Below are 19,967 nucleotides of genomic sequence, written 5' to 3'. Positions count from 1 at the left end.
AGAGAGACTGGGCTCTTTCCTCCTGTACACAAATTTTTGAATCTTTCTGTCTTTCGTTCTCTCTTTTTTTTTTTAACCAAATCAAACTTTAACTTCACTCAACATTTAACTTTCTTTCAAATTAGCTGAGTTATTCCACAGTCTTTCCAGGTACCCCCTGGTAACTGCAGAAGTACCCTCTGTGGTACTGGTACCCCTGGCTGGGAATCTCTGGGTTGAGGCACATTCAAACGGGGTGATAACAGTCAGCAGTTACTGTTTCAGTCACCATGAATACTTTGCAAATGTTCTGTGCTTGCTCTCGATAAAAGTTAATGAAGTCTTCATTTAGACAACTGCAAAAGTAAATTTATGTATCAGTCATGCTGTAAAAGTTAACTTCATCATTTACTTTGGATGGTGTGACTGAGATGGCGGTCTGGTTCCAGGCTTCCCCGGCCTCAAACAGGTTCTTCTTGGAGGAGACGGGTTCACTGGGACTCGTCAGGTCTGTCAGTGCCTGGCTGCCTGATCTGCATTCCTTTGAGGAGACCTGTGGAAAAAAAAAAGATCTTCAACACTTAAGTTCACTTTGGCCAGTAGTGAGGTCTGCAGTGATGAAGATGTCTGTCTTGTGTGATTATGAGCTGGTTGTCCAGAATAAAATCGCAGTTGGCACTTTGTGTAGGTACTGTCAGGGTTTACAAAACATTCATTTCCAAATATCTGCTTATTGCTCAAGTCAATACAAGGAACATACCAATGACAAAAAGAAGGTAACTAAATGGGGTTTTACCTCGAGAGCATGTGTGTATTGTTCCAGTTTCTTGTCAATCTTGGAGACAGCAACAGGAGGCAGCGTCTTCTTTATGTTGCTGGTGCTTTAAAAGAATCGATAAACATTCAGGTTAGTCATGATGCAGGTATATTACTGTTAGAAATCTGCTGTTGCACAAGAGACACATACTTTAAAAATAACACAGAATAACAGATGAAGCTTTATTTAAGCAGCATGTCTAAATTTAATTTTTAATCATTAAGAACATTTCCAAGAGGTGGAGCAGCACTGGAGACAGACTTGATGCATTACAATGCTGCTCAATTAATCTTTAAATCTATCTCAGGTCACACAAACACAAACTCACCTTTTCCTCAGAGACTCAGTTCTCTCCATGATCTGAGGAAAGAATTCAGACAATCAATGGTTAAAACTCACACTGATATCCTTGGAAATGACCTACAGTAACACAAACTTTTATTTATTGGAGCAGGCTGCAGTTCAGACTATAAACTGGCACAAAGTTGTAATTCTTTTTCACAGTGCAGGCAGAAACATGTTTTCTCTTACTAGTTTGAGGGTGGGGTTTGAGAGAACCCCTAAAATCTGGAATATGGATCAAATAAAAATGAGCTGTTCAAGGTGTTACGAAATTCATCTTTCCATAAGTTGTTAATCCTGGCTGAAGAGACAGGCAGAAGTTTTATCACATTAGCAGACATTAGCTATATTTGTCCAAAGACTGGTGAAAGAAACTCTGTCTGTTTACCTAGCTGAGCTTTAAATGACATAAATTGGAGAATATAACAATAATAATAATAATAATAATAATAATAATAACAATCTGCAATGAAGCAAGTTTTAAGAATCTGAATATTAAAAACAATACAAAAATTAAAGATATTGTTGATTCTGCAAGCAAAAAGATAACTCCAGAAGCAGAGATCCGTGGAAGTGATCTACCCCATCTCTCTCCATCTCTGTGGCAGCTGCTGACCTTTGACCCTGACACACATCTACAGCACAGCGGCACTCACCGAGCATTTACCGTCTGTTGAGACTCTGCTGTTCACTTCATCCTGTAATGAGACAGAGAGTGCTGAGATACAGATCACTGCAGCTCTCACAGGAGTCATTTAAATTACTGTAAGTACAGCTCTGACATGCTGCATGTTACTCCTGTTTTAAACATAAAGTGTGAATTTAACCTTAGTTTAAACGGTCAGTTGACACATGCACAGGACTTACTGGGTAAAACTGGATGAGGAGTTTCTGGAGGAACAGCAGGGAGCATAGAAGAGATGCAGCATGGTGAACATCAGTAATTCATGACATCATTTTCTGGCATTACTATTAGAATCTGGAAAACTTCACAGTAGAGACTGTCTCTAGTTCGCTGAGATACCTTGAATGTAGGGCTCATGGGACCGTAGTTTACTGGCTCCTCGCCTTCGCTGCTGCTGCAGACAGAGACTGCAGATTCTCTGTTCACCTCCTCACTCCTCCTGCCCTCCATTGGCCTCTGGGGACAACACCAGCATACACATGTCAACCAGTGTTATCACTTCATGAGCAGAAGTCTGATCAATAGTTGAAGGTCAGTATAAACAGTATCATAAGTTTCTTATTCTTTAAAAAAGTATAATCTCAAGAGCAGTTTCCCTCACTACCTGTTCTTTCTCTGGTTTAAACATTAAAAAATGTGTTCACGCTGTTCACCCTCACTGTGTTATTTGGTGGCAAAAGACTAATAAAACACTGGTGAACCGCCGGTGCTAAAAGTAGGAATTTGTTACGACGTCTTACATCATGGCTGCCTTCGTCAAGCCTCATTTCTGCACCCTGAGCGCCAAAGCTGCATTCTTGTACTTTATTACTTTCAGGTTTGAAGCCAAATTCTGTGAACTGTGAGTTTTCTAATAAGCGGGCATGTGTATGATTAAATGTTTTATGAAACGCTGGGAGAAACAAGACGTGCTTGCTTTTGTGTCGGCACACTACTGCTTAGTATTTATGAATAGTAAGAGTAAGAGTCTAAACTCCTACCAGAGGCCCTTCATATCTCCACATAATGTGAAAGACAACGTACATTGGAGGGCCAATCATGAAGGTAAAAAACTGTCCTGATGAAGGTACATGTGGACATTAATGGTACCTTGTGGAGTTGCTGACAACTAATACAATAATAACAACAAACTATGAAATGCTTTACATTATTGAACCAACAATAAAACATTTCAGGGCTGCAAAGAGTCAAAAAAAGTCACATAATAAAAATAATACAGAAATAAAATGGAATGAAACACCCAACAATAATATAATATAAAAACAGTATTACTAGTTATAAAACAGATAAGACATGTTAGAAATAAAACAGTGTGCAGCATTGATAAAAAGCTTTGTCAAAAGGTTAGATAAGTGGTTTGAAAAGATGTTTTTAAGAAGGGGCCCCAGTTTAAATTGTTCTCATTCACATGTGGGTGACGCAATACATATTCCTGCCAATGGTTTCACACTATTCCACTGATGAGGAAGTAATGTGCCAAGAAATGCAGCAGTGCGTCAGCAAAGGTAGGGAAGTGCTAGTAAACATGGATATAAACAAAGCCTGTTTCAAACTTTGCAATAAGCTTTTCAAATGTTTTATGAGGAAGGAAATGGATTCAGCATGTTTGTTGCTGGGAATATACACAGTGTGTTTTGGTGAGTAGCACGGCATGTAAACAGAAACTTTAGCCCCTTTTAAACTGCCTTTTCTAGGCGGGAATGTCGAGCCGCTTTCAAGCCGGCAGCGGAGGTAGAAAGAGTGCTGAATCAACATCAGTGTAAAAGTGATTGCCAGCAAGGCGGGATGGATCTGACGTTTTTTGTTATGGGTGACCAACAGGAGCTTTAAAAAGCAGCTAATGGCAGTTAGCAGCTAACTCAAAGCAGAAGAGCAACCAAAATTGTCCATATGATTGTTACTTGATTGTTGCCATTGTTATCGTTTAGAAAGCGCTCCTGAACAAATTGAGCAAAGCGTTAATTCAGGCAGGACACCATGTCAAGCATAGTTCACATACCAGCTATATCAGCTTACCTCAAACAGCCCAATTAACTGATGGATCAGCTGACTGATGGAGGGAGTCAGCTGATAGATCACATGATTACTTTCTATGCAACCAATCGGCAAATCTTATTCAGAGTGCCCTATTTAAACTGCTCTGGCCTGCCTACTCTTGCTGCTTCCTCTGCAAGCCACTTTACACCTCCACCCCAGCTCCCCCTTTTTCATGTTGTGTCTGACTTATCAATATCATTTCTGTTTGTCACTGATGCTGCCCTGTTCTGTTCCTGAGGGGTCTTTGCTGCTGCTCTTCCATGCAGGCACATGGAAGGGCAGGGAGATTTGCTATCTCTGCCTCAGGCTTTCCTCGTGTGCACGTGGAAGGGCAGAGAGGTGTGCTGTCCCACGTCATGCCTCTTTTACTTCCTTTAGCTGGCATGCTATCTACAGTCAGACACTGGGGCGGCATGATGCCTGGTTTGTTAGGTTCTGTAAAAAATAAAACAAAGCCGGCTCTTTGTTGCAGCCCTGTTGTGGGATCTCTGCATAAAAAAGGCTTTTTGCCTTAAACTTTATAGTTACGGTAATAATTATTTAATAACAGTGACCATGAAAATATCCCCAATCTGGATAGTAGTTTCAAACATACTTTGGGTGGACTGAGATGACAGACGATGGAAAGACCAACTGACAAATGTCATATTTAGGTTTCCTCCAAGCAAAAAGTACAGGTAATAGTGATAGTCCCAGCAAGCAGTGACAGTAGCAAAGGTATTATTGGGAAGGTTACCTTGTCTGGCATCTTTTGTTCTTCCTCGTCCCTGTGTTTCTCCTCCCTCCTGAGGTAGAGGTTGTCCTTCTCCTCAAGTGTAAAGCTCAGTTCTTCTTCCTCCTGATCATCTTCATCTCTGGGGCTCTGTTGGGTTTCTGCTGACCTCCGGGTTTCTGCTGACCTCCACTCCCTCTGCAGACAAGCCTGCATCTCTTGCACCTCTTCTTTCTTCTCCTCCTGCTCCACCTCCCCATCCACCCTGCAGGCCGCTCCACTGTGAGGGAGATAGCTTGATTAAAGAAATTAGCATGTTCAGATCCCAACACACTAACAGTTGCAGTTAGGGCTATAAAAACATGTTACTGTCTGCAGTGAGTGGAAACACACCGTGGCCTCATCGTCCCAGCTGCCAGGTAGGACGTCCTGTCTGGGGGTTGGCCCATGGCATGCTGCGTCCTGGTGTCCTGTGACACGAAGACTGATGAGCTGTATGACGTCTTGACTTCCTTTCTGTTGTTGGACATCTAAAATGAAGCAACAGCAAAGCAGATAACATGATGCTCTACAGTGATAGTATGTACAGTATCTGAAAGTGTGTCAGTGTACCAGAAGTGAACAGACATTATGAGGTATTATGAGAACTAACCTTAGCTACAGGTTAATATTAAATATCAAGCTTGGAAAGTAAGTTTTCATTTTCATGGACCGTATAACAGAGTTTGAAGACTGATATTGCACACCTGAGTAAGATCAGAAATTCATTAAGGGCCTGTTCAGTCACATGTTTTAGTGATGGCGATCAATATGCATCAGAATTATCTGAGGAATGTTGTGTAAAAAAAAAAAAATACGGTTGAAGTAGTTACAAATAATGGTGGTCATAATTATTGCCTTCACTTTTGAGTCAGCAGCCATGATAGCAGTTATACTTCAGCCTAGGGGCACTATGGGCTAAATGCTAACACCAACATGCTAATATTTTTTAAATTTTTTTTAATTTTATATACTTTATTAATCCCCGAGGGAAAATTCAGTTTTTCACTCTGTTTGTCAATTACACACAGGTCCGAACACACACATGCACAAACTGGACCTATACATGCACTAAGTGGAGAGATGTCAGAGTGGGCTGCCCATGACAGGCACTCCGAGCGGTTGGGGGGGTTCGGTGCCTTGCTCAGGGGCACCTCAGCAGTGCCCTGGAGTTGAACTGGCACCTCTCCAGCTACCAGTCCACGCTCCATATTTTGGTCTGGACGGGGACTTGAACTAAGTCCCTGTGGACTGAGCTACTGCTCACAATGTCAATGCTAAAATGCTAATGTTCATCCCACAGAAATGGCTGGGAACATGGAAAGGTCCAGTAAAGCCCATAGACACATGTACATGATACAATATATATATATATATATATATATATGTATATATATATATATTTATTTAAGTTTATGTTTGTTAATAATTCCTGTTTATTTAACTCTATATTTGTTAATACTAATGTTTAAATTTCTTATATTTTCACATATCTTTCCTCTCTTGCAAGGAGCACCTGTAACATAAACAATTTCCCCTCGGGGATCAATAAAGTATTTCTGATTCTGATTCTGATTCTGATGATGCTAGCTACCAAGTGTCTAGTAACATTAGTTGTAACGTTAGCCTCCTAGCTATCGCTCGCCTCTTCAGCCTGGCTGGGAGCAGCTGTCTGAGCTGACTGAAAAAAGGTTGGTCATCAAATTATTATTTTGGTTTAAAGCCCTTCTAAACTCCCTTCAAAACCTCCCCCCTGGCATCCTGACTTATGTGCAGGTCCTGCCACTTGCATTTTTTTCCTCTTGCAACAATTTCAGACAAAAAATGACCCATATCATTTTCAGAAGAGCCGGTTCTCATTATGAAACAGGCCACAATTACTAAAGCTACATTAAATAGCCTACAATGTTTAGTTTTGTTGTTTTAATTTGTAACGGTGAATATTTTGAATCTAAATAAAATGGGTTTTTTATTATTTATTAATGGCCCTGACACACCAAGCTGTCTGTCGGCCATCGGTCAATATCTGGCTTTTGGTGAGCACCAAAGAAGGCCTACTTTTGGCACTGTGTCTAGCAGCACTAGCACTAGTCAGCTCTTGTAGGCATTATTTGGACGATTCAGCAAGTTGGAAAATCTGCGTTGGAGGTGGCAGAGCCAATTGGTGAATGAAATCACTCTTAATAGTAAAAGTGAAACAGAAGTGAGGAAATCAAACAAATGACTAAAGTCCAGAGGGAGTGAGATCAAAACAAACTTGCTATATTAGGTAAGATTGTTTTTTTAGCCATTGAGCTCTTCATCAGAAACAGTTGATAATTGTTTGTTTCATTGATCACTGGTTCACACTAAATATCCTTTGTTTTGTTGTGTTGTTAATGTGCTAACTGGCTAACCAGCATCTTAATTCCGTGCTGTCGGTGTTCTAGATTCCCTTTTTCAAATGACGAGTACAGACTACAGCCGCCTGCTGCTATAGAGTTGTTTCTGCTCATGCAACTCATATGTGCTACTTGGCTGTTGGTTGTAGTCTAGTCTCTGCAGTGTGTTCAGGACAACGCAACAGTCATTTTGATGTTGGTTGGTTTTGTCTGTCTGGGCCTGAAGGATGAACATGATTTCTGCTGTCCTCTATGCCATCCCCCCAAGGACCCCAGAAAGCTTTCCCTATTTTTCCCCTTTATAGGTGGCCCAGAGTATAATGCTCACTGTTTTTATCATCTCAGTTTAGCATGTCAGTGGATCACCAAAGTTACTACAATTGCTCTTACCGGCAACATAAATGTCTGAATTATATTTCTTAGCAATCCATCTAATGGTTTTTTAAGGCATTTCAAAGTGAAAACAGCTATGCAGAAAACAACAGATACCCAACCCAGCGGCACCCTAAGGGCTTGTTGGATTACACTTCTTAAAACAATTCATTGCTGCATGCCAGATTGTAATATCATCCAGTCAACTGGGAAAGCCACATTTACAAAATTCCAGGACAATACAAACTCATCTGTTAAGAAACCCCCAGTATTGACTGTATTGATATGTTACGTTTGTACCTTCTCTGGGGGTCTCGTTGAAGCTTCCTGGGACCGACTGCTTCGCTCTGGCACACATCCCTCCTCCTCTTCACCCTCCTGCTGTTTCCCCTCTTCAGGCTCTGGTTTCCACTGTGGTGTTGGAAGTCTCTGCACCCTGGCCCTGCAGTCATCCTGCACCTCCTGCTCATTACGACTCTCCAGCCTGTGACTCCAGTCGCTGAAGCCCTCGTCCTCATCCAGGACCAGGCGGCATCTGGGCTTCAGCTCCTCGTCTAACCTGGGGAGAACCAAGTGGAGAAGTGTTATGGTTTAGTGACATGACCTGATTGACCAGAAGTGATGTAAAGCTATTGGTTGGAAGTTTTACATAATGCAGCCATGTCAGTGGTTCAGATGACTGATTGAAGTTACTGTCTAGCTTGAATTAGTAGAACCAAAGCAGCAACCCTAGTTTTTTAAACGTGTTCGCCCACATGCTGAATCTGGATCTGAATGATGAGTGATGCCAAGGACGTGTTGAAAATTTTTAAAACTGCAGAATCTAAATATGCAAGCTATAAATGTTTGTCTCCTGTTGCTGTTGATTCTATTTTTTTACCCAGGCAGCCGAGTACCACCCAAAGGTTTCTAACAGGGCAGAGTGTTGAGCCAGGTGGCAGACAGGACCTGCAGCCTCGGGCTCCATGACAACAGAGACAGTGCCCATGGAAACAATAAACAGAGAGGCGTGCAGCCTCCTGTTCCAGGTCAGCGCCGATCAGCAGACTGGACCTCATCAGCTCCAACAACTCACCTAAAGGCTGATGTGTTTTTTCCAGAGAAACTGAAGTGTGTTCCCAATGTTAACTGTGTGTGTTTTACCCTCATTTAATTCAGGCTGACAGAGAATGTATCACACACACAGTCACACTGTTGGCTGAACAAACACAGTTACAACTGCCCTCTGAATTCAGTCTGAAATGTAGCTGATTGGTAGTCGATCCTTTGTTAGGTTTAATGACCTCCACCAAAGACGTCCGTTTTTATATTTGGTGGGATAAAAGGCAACATAAGAAGACAGTCATTCGGTTATATTATGGTTTTATGTTTCGACAAATAACTTCTGAGGACCTTGATGAAGACCCAGGACTTAAATCATTTTAAATCAATGTCCCCAGTAGACTACAAGAAACTACACATAAACATACCTGAAATACGGATTATTTAATTCCTTTCCAAGAGCTGAGTTTATCACAGATGTGGAATGAGTGGCCTACTCAAATATTTAACTGAAGTAAAAATAATAGTACTACAGTGTAGGAATACTCTGCTAAGTCAAGTAAGAAAAGTATTAGCATCAAAATATACTGAAAGTACCAAAGATAAAGTATATCATGTTATTCAGTGAACAGTGCAGTATGAGATGAGTGAGCTGCATTTTACTTGACAGTGCTGTAAATGGGTCTGCTCAGCAGTGATGTCCCTGGAGGGATGTCACATCTCTGACTGATGAAACACAAACTGATGGCACAGCAGCAGCTCTCAGCTCATTCACCTGCTGCATCACTGGACTGTGTAACTAAGTACACACACACACAAACAAGTCTTTTTCCACTGTATCAGCACTGCAAGTGACGGCCACTCAGCTGTAAACAGCAAGGGCAGTTTTACACAAACAAACTGGCCATATTCAAAATAGAGAACTCAAATCTGTCAGTCCCAAACTGAGCTGAGGACAGAGACACAAGACAAATGTTGCCACTTTCAAATCTGTGCTGTATGAAGCTACAACCAGCAGTCGGTTATCTTAGCTTAGCATAAAGGAGATTACAGGAAGTCACACTGAAACAACCCCATAAAACTTTAGGTTACTTGCATAACTCTCTTTCATAGCATTCGTTTTGTGTCTCGCATTAGGCGTTCCCAATGTGAGACACGAAACGAATGCTTTGAAAGAGAACTTTAGGTTACTTGTGTAACCCCGGTTCTCTGAGTAGCGTGAGTGAGCATCTCCATATTGGGAATGCCTAATGTGAGACACGAAAGGAATGCTGTGAAAGAGAACCACAAGATGTATGGTTTGTTTGTGCAGATTAAGCAGACAAGGTTTAAAATTATAATCAGTGATCGTGCTTGTAGTTGGATTTTGTTATTTTTGGATAGAGCAAGGCCCACAGTTTTTCCTTGCTTCCAGTCTTTATGCTAAGCTAAGCTAACTGGCTACTGATTCTTTGTAAAACATATGAGAGTGGTGTCCATTTTCTCATTTAACTCTCAGCAAGAAAGCAAATAATTCCTTTAAAGCTTTAATAGTTGATACAACATTTGTTCCACCTTATAACCCTGAAATCACAGCGAAATAGCTCTTCCACAGTAGCTACTTGTTCCAAATTATTTTTTTATTTTGGGTGAGAGTAAAAACTTTTTTTTCACGATCATTTTCCAGAGTTTCCCGTTTTGTGCATGACTGAAAAATGTTTAGAAAGATGAAGTGATCGAAACTTACTTACAGTAAAATACGCTGAGGACCAAATCTATACCTGTGCCACCTGGACTGACTGTAGTGCAGTGATACTCAACTTGCGGCTCATGGGCCAGCTCTGGTCAGTGATAGGCTGCCAGGTGGCCCGCCGACCATTTTCAAATTCACTGTGAATATAAACTGATTTACAACGAGATTTTTTGTAGTATCAATGTAAATAAGAGGCCAGAGTGCATTAAAAAGCATCAAAACAAAGCTCGCTTATCAAAAAGTGCCAGGGGAGGCTCAGAATTTCCTAAAATCCCAGAATCTGGCCACTGGCCTCCTGTCATTTTGCAAACGTGGCCCCCAGGCACCTGCTGTAGTGAATCTACAGCCACGTTACCACAAGCTTTCATAGCCAATATTTACACACAACAGAGTGAGCCAGCTGTAAGGCCTGCGCAGAGGAGTAAAGCATGTGTGTGTAACAATGTGTTGTACTCACTCTATGTTGTGTGTGAGCTCGTTGTGTTGGGGGGGCTCTGGCCAGGAGGGGCTCCCTTGTCCTCTCCGCATCTCCCTGGCCCTCCTCCTTCGCTCCCGCTCCACCTCCTCAGCATCCTCTTGGCTCCGCTGGGCTGTCAAACTGCAACCAACACCAACAAGCTGTCATCACACTCCTACAACACCTCCAGAAATACTCATTTAAAGAACAAAAGGAGCCGAGTAGCACCGTCCAAGGATAACACTCTGAATTAAACTTTCCCTGAAGAACATCTGTGTGTGAAGAGTCAGCAGCAGTGCCAAGGTTAACAGGGATGTTTACCCCTTAACATACAATCCTTCTGTTTGTCCCCTTTAAGTCGCTTTAAGGTCAGAAGAATCATCTTACTTCACACTCTCTGACAGTACCATCTACTTCTTCTTTGCTGAAGCTGTTTAAAGTTTAAGTGTGTTAGATTTAGTGGTATCCAGGGGTGAAGCCGCAGAATTGAAACTTCTCTTGTGTGCCAAGCGTGTAGGAGAACTATGGTGGCCAACGGGAAACTTCATGTTAATAAAGTATCTGTACGTTAAGGATGTAACGTCATTCGTGGGGCGCCAATTCATAGGATATCATACGAACTGTTCTACGAGAATTTGTTGACCTATTTTGGTGGAAAACAAAGGAATGTAACAGTTATATGATTGTTGAACACGTCATTCCTAAATCATGGGCATTAAAGTACTGCTATAACAACCTCCACTATTGTGGTTTCAGACCTTCTTTTAGATGCTGAACCTGCTGACTGCAGGGATTTTCTCCTATTCAGACACAAGAGTATGTGAGGTCTGACTCTGATGTTGGGCGATCAGCTCTGGCTCACAGCTCCACTTCATCCCATAACTGCTGGATGGGGCTGAGGTCAGGGCTCTGTGCAGGCCAGTCAAGTTCATCCACGGCAAACTGGGAAAACCATTTCTTCACAGATCTGGCTTTGTGCACAACATGTTGAAACAAGGACAAACAGACACTGTTGCCGCAAAGCTGGAGACACACTATTGCCTAAAATATCAATGTGTGCTGTAGCATTAAGATTTCTCTTAACTGAGGGTAAGACGCCAAAAATTCAAAACGCAGGTTGGTGTAGTGAAGACAGATGCTATATAAGCAGAGAAATAAAAATATAAACCATGAACCACTCTGGCAGCCAGCCACACACAATCCACATTTCCTATTTGTTAATTTTCTATCACAACACTGAAAGTTATCTATAAAAAAGTTTATGTACAAGGATTTTTCTCAGGTAAGCGGATTTAAAAATCATAGGAAAGAATTAGTTGTTCTCTTTCATAGCAAGCTCCTTCTTCTGTTTCCAGGGGGAGGGACTTAATAACAATAACTCTTTTTATTGTCCACGCACATCTGGAGGAGCTGGAGCCAGCTGCTGTGCTGTTTCACTTCAGTTCAATCTCTGGAGAGAAACAAAGAGAGGGGGGAGGGAGGAGGTGAGGAGATGGAGGAGGATGGAGGGAGACTGTAATCCTGTGCAGCCACAGCTCCATCTCGTCATACTTCAGAAGGTCTGGAGAAAGTCTATTTCCAAACAAGAAGCTTGGAAATATTCGGTCAGCCATTTAAATCACCCATCTCTGGAGAGCACCTGTTGACAGACTTCGGTTGGGTGCAAACACGTTTTCCGAAGTCTGATGTCATTGGTTTTAAAGGACGATTACGGTTTACAGCTTTTCTGAGATTTGGCCATGATGACATTGCGACCAAAGTAATTGTTGAGATGGCAAAGGTGGTGCCATGTTTGGGCAACAAACATGATCTCCATACAAATCTTGGTAAACAAACACTGAGGGTCAGGGCACTCCAAACTGATTTGAAAGAGAAAATAAATGCTGTTGTAAACATCCACCAGAATTTACAGACTGACTCGTGTTTTCAACTTTGACCCACTGCACTCACTGTTCTGCACAATGAGGGATTGTTATCGTCATTTGAGATACACTGACAGTTAGTTTTACCTACAGATACAGTGGTTTAAATGTTCTGGCTAAACTGTATTAAACCTGTCTAACTGCTTGAATGATCATGATCAGATTTGTACACCTATAAGCCACTTTTCATATATAAACATATTAGGGTGGGGGAAAAATCACTACAGCTTAGCTTCATGATATTTTGCATGGCAATATTGTAACAACACACAAACGGCAGTATTGATCTTTTACTTATATAGATTATTAATATAGCAAATGCAAATGAAACTTTTCCCTTCTGGAATACTGAAGTCAGTTGCTTTGTCAGTCTACTAGATACATTTGCTGCAATAAAAACAACTGAAGTGAGATGAACAGAGTGTAAACTTATTTGATAAAAACAGATGTTTCCTCAATTTGCAGTTGGAAAAAAAAAAGTTAACGTATGTTTTCACAATACTTAGAGTATTGAAAAACCTTTACAATGATAATCATGTTGTATTGTAAATGGACCTGCACTTGTAAAGCGCCTTTCTCATCATCTGACCACACAAAACGCTTTTTACACTAAGAGTCACACACATTCACACACACATTGTGGGCGAGGCCACTCAGTTTTTTTTTAACAAGACTCAAGGTGTAATAAACCAGAATTATCCTTCACAGTTTTCACGTCTGTCAATAAAATGTGCAATCACTATGGGCAATATAACAGCACAAAGCACTGTCTATCTTTTGTTGGGGAACCATCTCAGGACGTGGTCTGGCTTGTATACTGGGATATGCCGGTGACAAGCCAAGCCAGTCCTTGTACTCATACATACAATATGTATGTAACTCAGTGTAATTGTGCGTACATAAATACATCTATGTATGCTAATTTGAGTGCAATAGTACCTGCACACTGGACTGGCACTTCATAAACCTGTGCAATCACGCGGTGTGCAATTCATTTAGCACTTTAACATGGGCAATGTGCAATAATATTAAGCACTTGAGCACTTTGCACATCACACTTTAATTTACACTCAAGCACTTTTGCACTTTCAACTGGTCCCCCAATTCTTGGTCTATCATGTCTGTATTACTGTTTGCTATATGTTTGCTTATTTGTTGTTGGTTTTTTTTTATTTATTCATTATTATTATTAGTTAAACATCAACCTGTCAAGGGACCGACGATGGAAATTAGCCATTGGCTACAATCCTACATATTTACATTTAATGTTCATCAATATGTACTGTCCCTGTTTTAAATAAACTAAATTTAGGTCCATTTATTCATGGAATAAATGGACCTAAAATGGGAGCTGAAGTGTGCGGACTTTTCTTTGTTTGTTTAGTTTAATTCTTTTAGTCCAGCACCTTCTTCACTTTTTGGATGTGCGCGGCTGCTCTTTTTATATTCCCTGTTTTAAATAAACAAATAAATAAATTAATTTTTAAAAAAATGTGCATATACACAGTATCTAACATATATAACACTAGAGTGTAACTGATCCTCCTGTTCATACTGGACATTACAAGATCCTTTCCAGAGTGATGGAGGACAAAATCTAAAGTCCTTATTCTGTGCAAAATATATTCAAAGTTCACAAGTCGAAGGGATACTTAACTGATTTTCCGCCAGCTTTGTGTCATCATAACAATGTGGGTAGGGTGTGTAAACAAAAAACAAACTTTGTTAAACTTCCTTCCATCCTACCAGTGCTCAGATCTAAAAATATAAAAGACGGAACGGTCACAACAACAGTGACAGCACTGGAGAAGCCAGACTTTTGGCTCTATCCAGCAGAGGCTGAGATGCTGCTGGGTGCAGCATGATGTGAAGCATGTTTGGAGACCAATAACAAGGAAAAAAAACATGCATATTTAGATTTAAAAAAAGTCAGTCAACAGCACGTAAGGTGTATTTTTAATTTGGTAGAAGGATTTTTCAGTCAAAGTTGAAATAATAAAGATATGATGGGTTAAAATGTAACATGATGTGCCCACCTCATTGACTTCAATAGAACTGACACCAAAGTCTGGTTCCTCAAACGCTGTCAGTCGTCATGACCGCTGCTTTTTTATATTTTCCTTATGTCACAGCGGCCAAACTTGCATTACATCACCCACCAGTGGGAGTGTTTATTGTTCCGGTGCAGCACAGTGCATTCTGGTGGCTGTAGGTTTCTCAAGCAAAAGCAAATGCCACAGCCCCTTTCCTCTGTTCCTCTGGTCATGTAGCACTGTTGTCAAAAGTGTGTTTATCTTTCAACTGCACAGAGAGCCCAGTCTGATGAAAAGAACATCTTTCCAGTAATGAAATACTTCTTTAATTTGAGGCTTCGGCAGTGTGGGTTTGACAAGTTAGACAATCAAGTGGATATCTTCTAATGTTACTGTCTTTCTAGTATAAAATTCCGTCCTTGCTCGGCTGCGCTGATGGGACAATAACACAAAGAGGAGATTTGGTACTAAAGAGGCTGCAACTCTGGGGGACACTCACTTGGTTTTATCATCTCAAGACTGCTGAAGCCTCGTAATAGCTTAAGATAAACTTTGCATCTTTGCACAGAGCAAGGTCTGATGAAATCTGCTGGTAAAAGCAGATTGAGAATTTAGTCCCAGCACTGCAGAAACATCATGGAAGAAAAACAGTCCAAAGCCTCAAGCTTGTTGCTTCTTATTAAAAGAATACATAAAACACGCAGACCATTCGCCTTTGTGCGGGCCAGTTGTGGACAGATTCAATGACAAGGCCTTCACCCAAAAATATGATCAATTCTCCCAACAATGTCAGCTCATCAAATATTTGGCTGAAAGAAATAATCAAGAAAAAAAAGCAGCATCTTTTAAAGGCAAATATAAAATTCTGATGAATGTCATTGGTTATGGCTGCTGGTGAGGACACTGGCCATGAGTGAGTCAAACAGTCAGACATGCTGTGGTCATTATTATGTGGGACGGTGACCTACATAAGATCAAACTCACGAGAGACGTAGTGGGAGCCATACTGGCAGAGTCACTCTTTAGTTAGCTGTAAATCAATTTGATGTGTGATAGGGATGTTTTGGCTTCTCAGCGAGGCCACTCTTTTGGGGGAACTGGGTCAACTGGGGATACGGTTTGATTGTCTGGACCTCATCAGCGCTGCCTTAAATTCAACAAGGGGAAGTTTGAAATCCTTAAAGGACCTCATGTGTGGTGTTGTATGTTTAAAGGCTTCAGCTAACAGAATTCTTCACCAGCAAAATGCCCATTAGTATATTACTTACCCACATACATGTTGCCTCAATCAAGAATCAAAAAAAGGCAAACATTCTTCATAAAGTAAACAGAACTGTGCTTAACAACAGCAAATCTATATCAAAACATCAATTTAGAAAACTCTCACACAACTGGTGCGGTATAATTCAAGTCTCATTTGTCCCGTTGTGTGCTCAGTACTTCCCAAACACATGCATCTTCACCAAAACGTTGCAGTTTAAAACAGGTCAATACAAACAGTCTCATGCATGACTGAGTAGCGGTGTGCGAATTCATATGCAAGCATGTGTTCGTACGGCAAAGTTGTTTTGATACAGTTTTGCAGTTGTTGAACATGGTGCCTGTTTACTTCAATTCATGAAGAATGTTCGCCTTTTTTTGGATTCTCCATGAAGGCAAGCAAAAATACAGTTTTCGACACAAATTCAACAAAACGCACGGTGAGAAATTGATAAACAAATGGTCACTTTGCAGGGAAAGTATTCTTTGAATCACGTATTTTACCCCTAACTTGAAGGAATCAACTGAATTGAATTATGTACAAAAATGGATCTAATATGTTTGCACAATTTATTTTATTATCAAGACAGTGATTTTGTGCAACAAGATAACTTGTGCAGATAAAATCTTGTGTCCCCCTTTCTCTGTATACAACAAATTTGTGACAGGAAATTTGAAAAATAAATTGTGTTTTCTGTTAACATAATGAAGAAATGTTGTTAATTAACACATCAGGCAAGTCACAAAATGTTCATACTAAACATATAAGTAAAATTTTCACTGACAACATATTTCAACCCAATAAATTTTGGCATTGTATATTTCTGCAAACAACATATGTTGAAACTTTGTTTCTTTATGTTTGTTTCATTTTTATGTTGTGACCACACTTTGGTTAATGTATGGTTAGGTTTAGACACAAAAAACACTTGGTTAGGGTTGGTAAAAGATCATGTTTTGGCTTAAAATACAGAGTTTGGTTGAAACAAACACAACTGGAAATGTCCCAGACTCTTGTTGGTCTCGAACAGTGGTCAGTTGATGTCTGTTGCTTGGCAGCCATCATGCCAATGTGTCGCCCATAGACTGTATAAGTAATGGACGTAGCTACCATGACATCACCCATTGGTTTGTGGATTGCATTTTAAAGCCTTGAGTTTGGCATTTTGGCCATTACTATTTTGGTTGTTTTGGAGCCAGAGGTGACCATATTAGGACGAGAGGCTGGAGCTGTAAAGGACCGAGGGCAGGATCTGATTGACAGATTGTGGCGACGCCTCACAGTCAACCTGTCACTCAAGTGGCCACCGCCCTTAAATATGTGTAACTTTGGGCCTCAATAAATGCTAACAGAGACGTTATATAAATATTTACCTCCTGTACAGTTGTCATGAATGTTGAAATTAGCTATAGTGAGCAAAACTGTTTATTTCTGCTGTAAAGTGTGGCATTTTAACATGGGGGGCGGGGTCTATAGGGATTTACTATTTTGGAGCCAGCCTCAAGTGGCCATCTGAGGAACTGCAGTGTTTGGCACTTCAATTTCCAGCCTCTAAGGTTGCCGCATGGTGTCACCTTATTCACCATCTCCTCCTCATCCTGATGAGAATATCAGCTCATGCACATATAATCTGATCTATGTTATGAAACATACAAATGTTAAAGTGTAAATGTGGTTTGCAGAAATGTACAATGCCAACATTTTACTTTGGTGACTGGGCTGCATTTATCATTATTTTCTGCCAAAAAATCTGATCTTGTAATACTACATCAGCTCATATAGAGTACAGCATTGTTAACTTTTTATGATGAGGTTTAGGCACTGACATCATTAAAGTTAGGGAAAGATTATAGTCTAGCTTAATACAGAAAAAGTCAGCAGTGACTTCACACACAACATATTTATTAATTATTTAATATAAACCCCAATCCCTTCCTAACTTAACCAAAGCACTTTTGTTGCCAAACCTAACCTCAGACGGGATTCTGGATGCACTCTGTAGTTTAAGTCCTGAGCTTTATACGCCCTCCATCCACCCTGACCACCTCTTTGTGACTCACGTGTGGTAGATAGCTGTAGCTTTTCATTCACTCAAAAACACATAGACTCTGAACATCATCCAGCGATTACGTTTGACTCCACAGCCTAATTGGCAAAACAATTTAGGACTACATATACAGACTTTCTAAGAGACCTGGCCGCCTATGTGCACAAAATAAAAAAAGCTAGCATCTTTGACTTTGAGAGCTCCATAATATCTCCGAAAGCAAAGCTGGAAAACTATCTGCTGTACAGTGATGACAGATGACATGTCCAGATCACCGCTGAGGGCAACAAGTCACTGCCTTCTATCAACAGCATGAAGTGTTAAATAGGAAATCACTAACTGTTGTTGTTGTAGATGAGGCATGTCTGCTCTGCTTTATTCACATGGTGAATAACTGCCGTTACAAGGTATTGTCTCTGCAGGACAATCTGTACTTCCAGGTATCTCCAGAGTCTGCTGGGACATTTAACACGATGCTGTGAAGCATAAATGTGAAACGAGCAAATTATGGAGGAAATCTGTCCGATACGCATCACTTTTTCCACCATTTACACAATGAGGCAATGGAGGCCTGGGGAACTGCATTTTCTTTGTGTGTGTGTGTGTGTGTGTGTGTGTGTGTGTAGTTGAGCAGGAGGGGGTTCAGGACTCTGCCAGATGATGTCATGGCCATTAAGGAAGTTGCAACTATAAAAGAAGCCATTGAACTCAGAGCTCAGTGTCATTTTCAGTGAAGTCACAATGTATGAACAGCAATGTTCCACCGATCACTGAGGAAACAAGAAACTCACTGACAACAAGGAACAGTAGTTAGATGCAAATACAAAAAAACAGCACATTAAATTAGGCTCCTGGTGCCTGTTAGAGGAGATAAATCAGAGTCGACTGTGTTGAGCGGCCAAACGAGGTCAATAAAGAGCTGAAGAGCGACGGGGTACAAAAGAGAACAAAAGGATATGATTAAAGATGATCGAATTAAAACTGATTATGATGATACAGGAATGATCGAGCCTCCATTATCCTTCAAAAGGGGGAGTATTATGGAAAACGAAATTGTTTATTGTTGATTTGGATCCCTATTAGATGTTACCGAGGCAACGTCCAGTCTTTCCAGGGTACACTGCCTTGTTCTTGGGTGGATTTAATAGATGTTATTCAGTGCGATTAAAGTATGGTATTAATAAAAGACAGAAGAAATCAACTGTCACTGCAGCACAAGAAAATATCTCCTAATGTATCAAAAGTAAATTTACTTATTGTGCATCATATTATATTAGTATACAATGCATTTACATGTAAACCCTAGTCTAACATCAATCTGGTCAAGGTACTTTTAATTCAAATATTTTATATACTGATGGATGCATAGGTTTTTTTTAAATATCCATCTGCAACATAAGTAGAAATAGAGATGCACAATATTGGATTTTTTGCCGAAATCCAATATGCCGATATGTAACAACTCATTTGGCCGATAACCGATACCGATAGATATATCCACTTTTCCCAAGCTAATTTTAGTCATCATCAAGTCTCTTCTGTAGTGCAATTAACATCATATTATGAATGGATACTGTTATCGTGATGGCCCATCAGCAGATGGAGACATGAAATACAATACTTTACAATGTATGTAATATTCATTCCATTGTGCAAAATAAGATAAAGCATGTTGGCAGATTCCGATTTTTCATTTTCAAGCTGATATTGGCCAATACAGATGGCGTGCCGATATTATCGTGCTTCCCTAGTAGTAACCACAACGGTCAAATAAATGTGGTGGAGTAAAGAAAAATGAAAGCAGAAGTGTCTTGATGGTTTTTAAGTGCGATTTAAGTATGAAGCTAATTCTGCTCATGGCTTTGAATTCCGTCATAATTGGAAAAACTAATGATATCAGTGTTGAGTTTTTCTGCATCAGGTTTTTATACTGTTAGATATGGTCTTAGATAAAGAATGGTACATCAGGTGAAATACTACCAGCCAATCACATTAGTGGTTCATGAGTAACACCGCTTGATTCATTAGAGGTTGGTGTGAGGATTTGGAAACCAAATAACTTTGGAAAAACCAACACATTCTGTGAAAATAAATGTTATCGGTGTACTTT

General features: G+C 40.4%; 1 protein-coding gene across 1 annotated transcript in view; it reads right to left on the bottom strand.

Annotated features, from left to right (window-relative positions):
• Positions 1-19,967, bottom strand: part of LOC125902916 (non-muscle caldesmon-like) — a 34,723-nt gene that overhangs the window by 12,492 nt on the left and 2,264 nt on the right. The window contains exons 2-11 of the mRNA XM_049599555.1: positions 10,595-10,735; positions 7,665-7,923; positions 4,966-5,102; positions 4,597-4,852; positions 2,163-2,279; positions 2,006-2,029; positions 1,795-1,836; positions 1,125-1,156; positions 776-860; positions 392-532 (exon numbers count right to left, since the gene is read on the bottom strand). Coding sequence (XP_049455512.1) covers positions 392-532; positions 776-860; positions 1,125-1,156; positions 1,795-1,836; positions 2,006-2,029; positions 2,163-2,279; positions 4,597-4,852; positions 4,966-5,102; positions 7,665-7,923; positions 10,595-10,735 — 1,234 coding nt within the window. The remainder of the gene's footprint in view (positions 1-391; positions 533-775; positions 861-1,124; positions 1,157-1,794; positions 1,837-2,005; positions 2,030-2,162; positions 2,280-4,596; positions 4,853-4,965; positions 5,103-7,664; positions 7,924-10,594; positions 10,736-19,967) is intronic.

The sequence above is a fragment of the Epinephelus fuscoguttatus genome, linkage group LG2 (assembly GCF_011397635.1).
Source record: "Epinephelus fuscoguttatus linkage group LG2, E.fuscoguttatus.final_Chr_v1".
NCBI classification, from domain to species: Eukaryota; Metazoa; Chordata; class Actinopteri; order Perciformes; family Serranidae; genus Epinephelus; species Epinephelus fuscoguttatus.
This window is presented reverse-complemented; position numbering and strand designations above follow the sequence as displayed.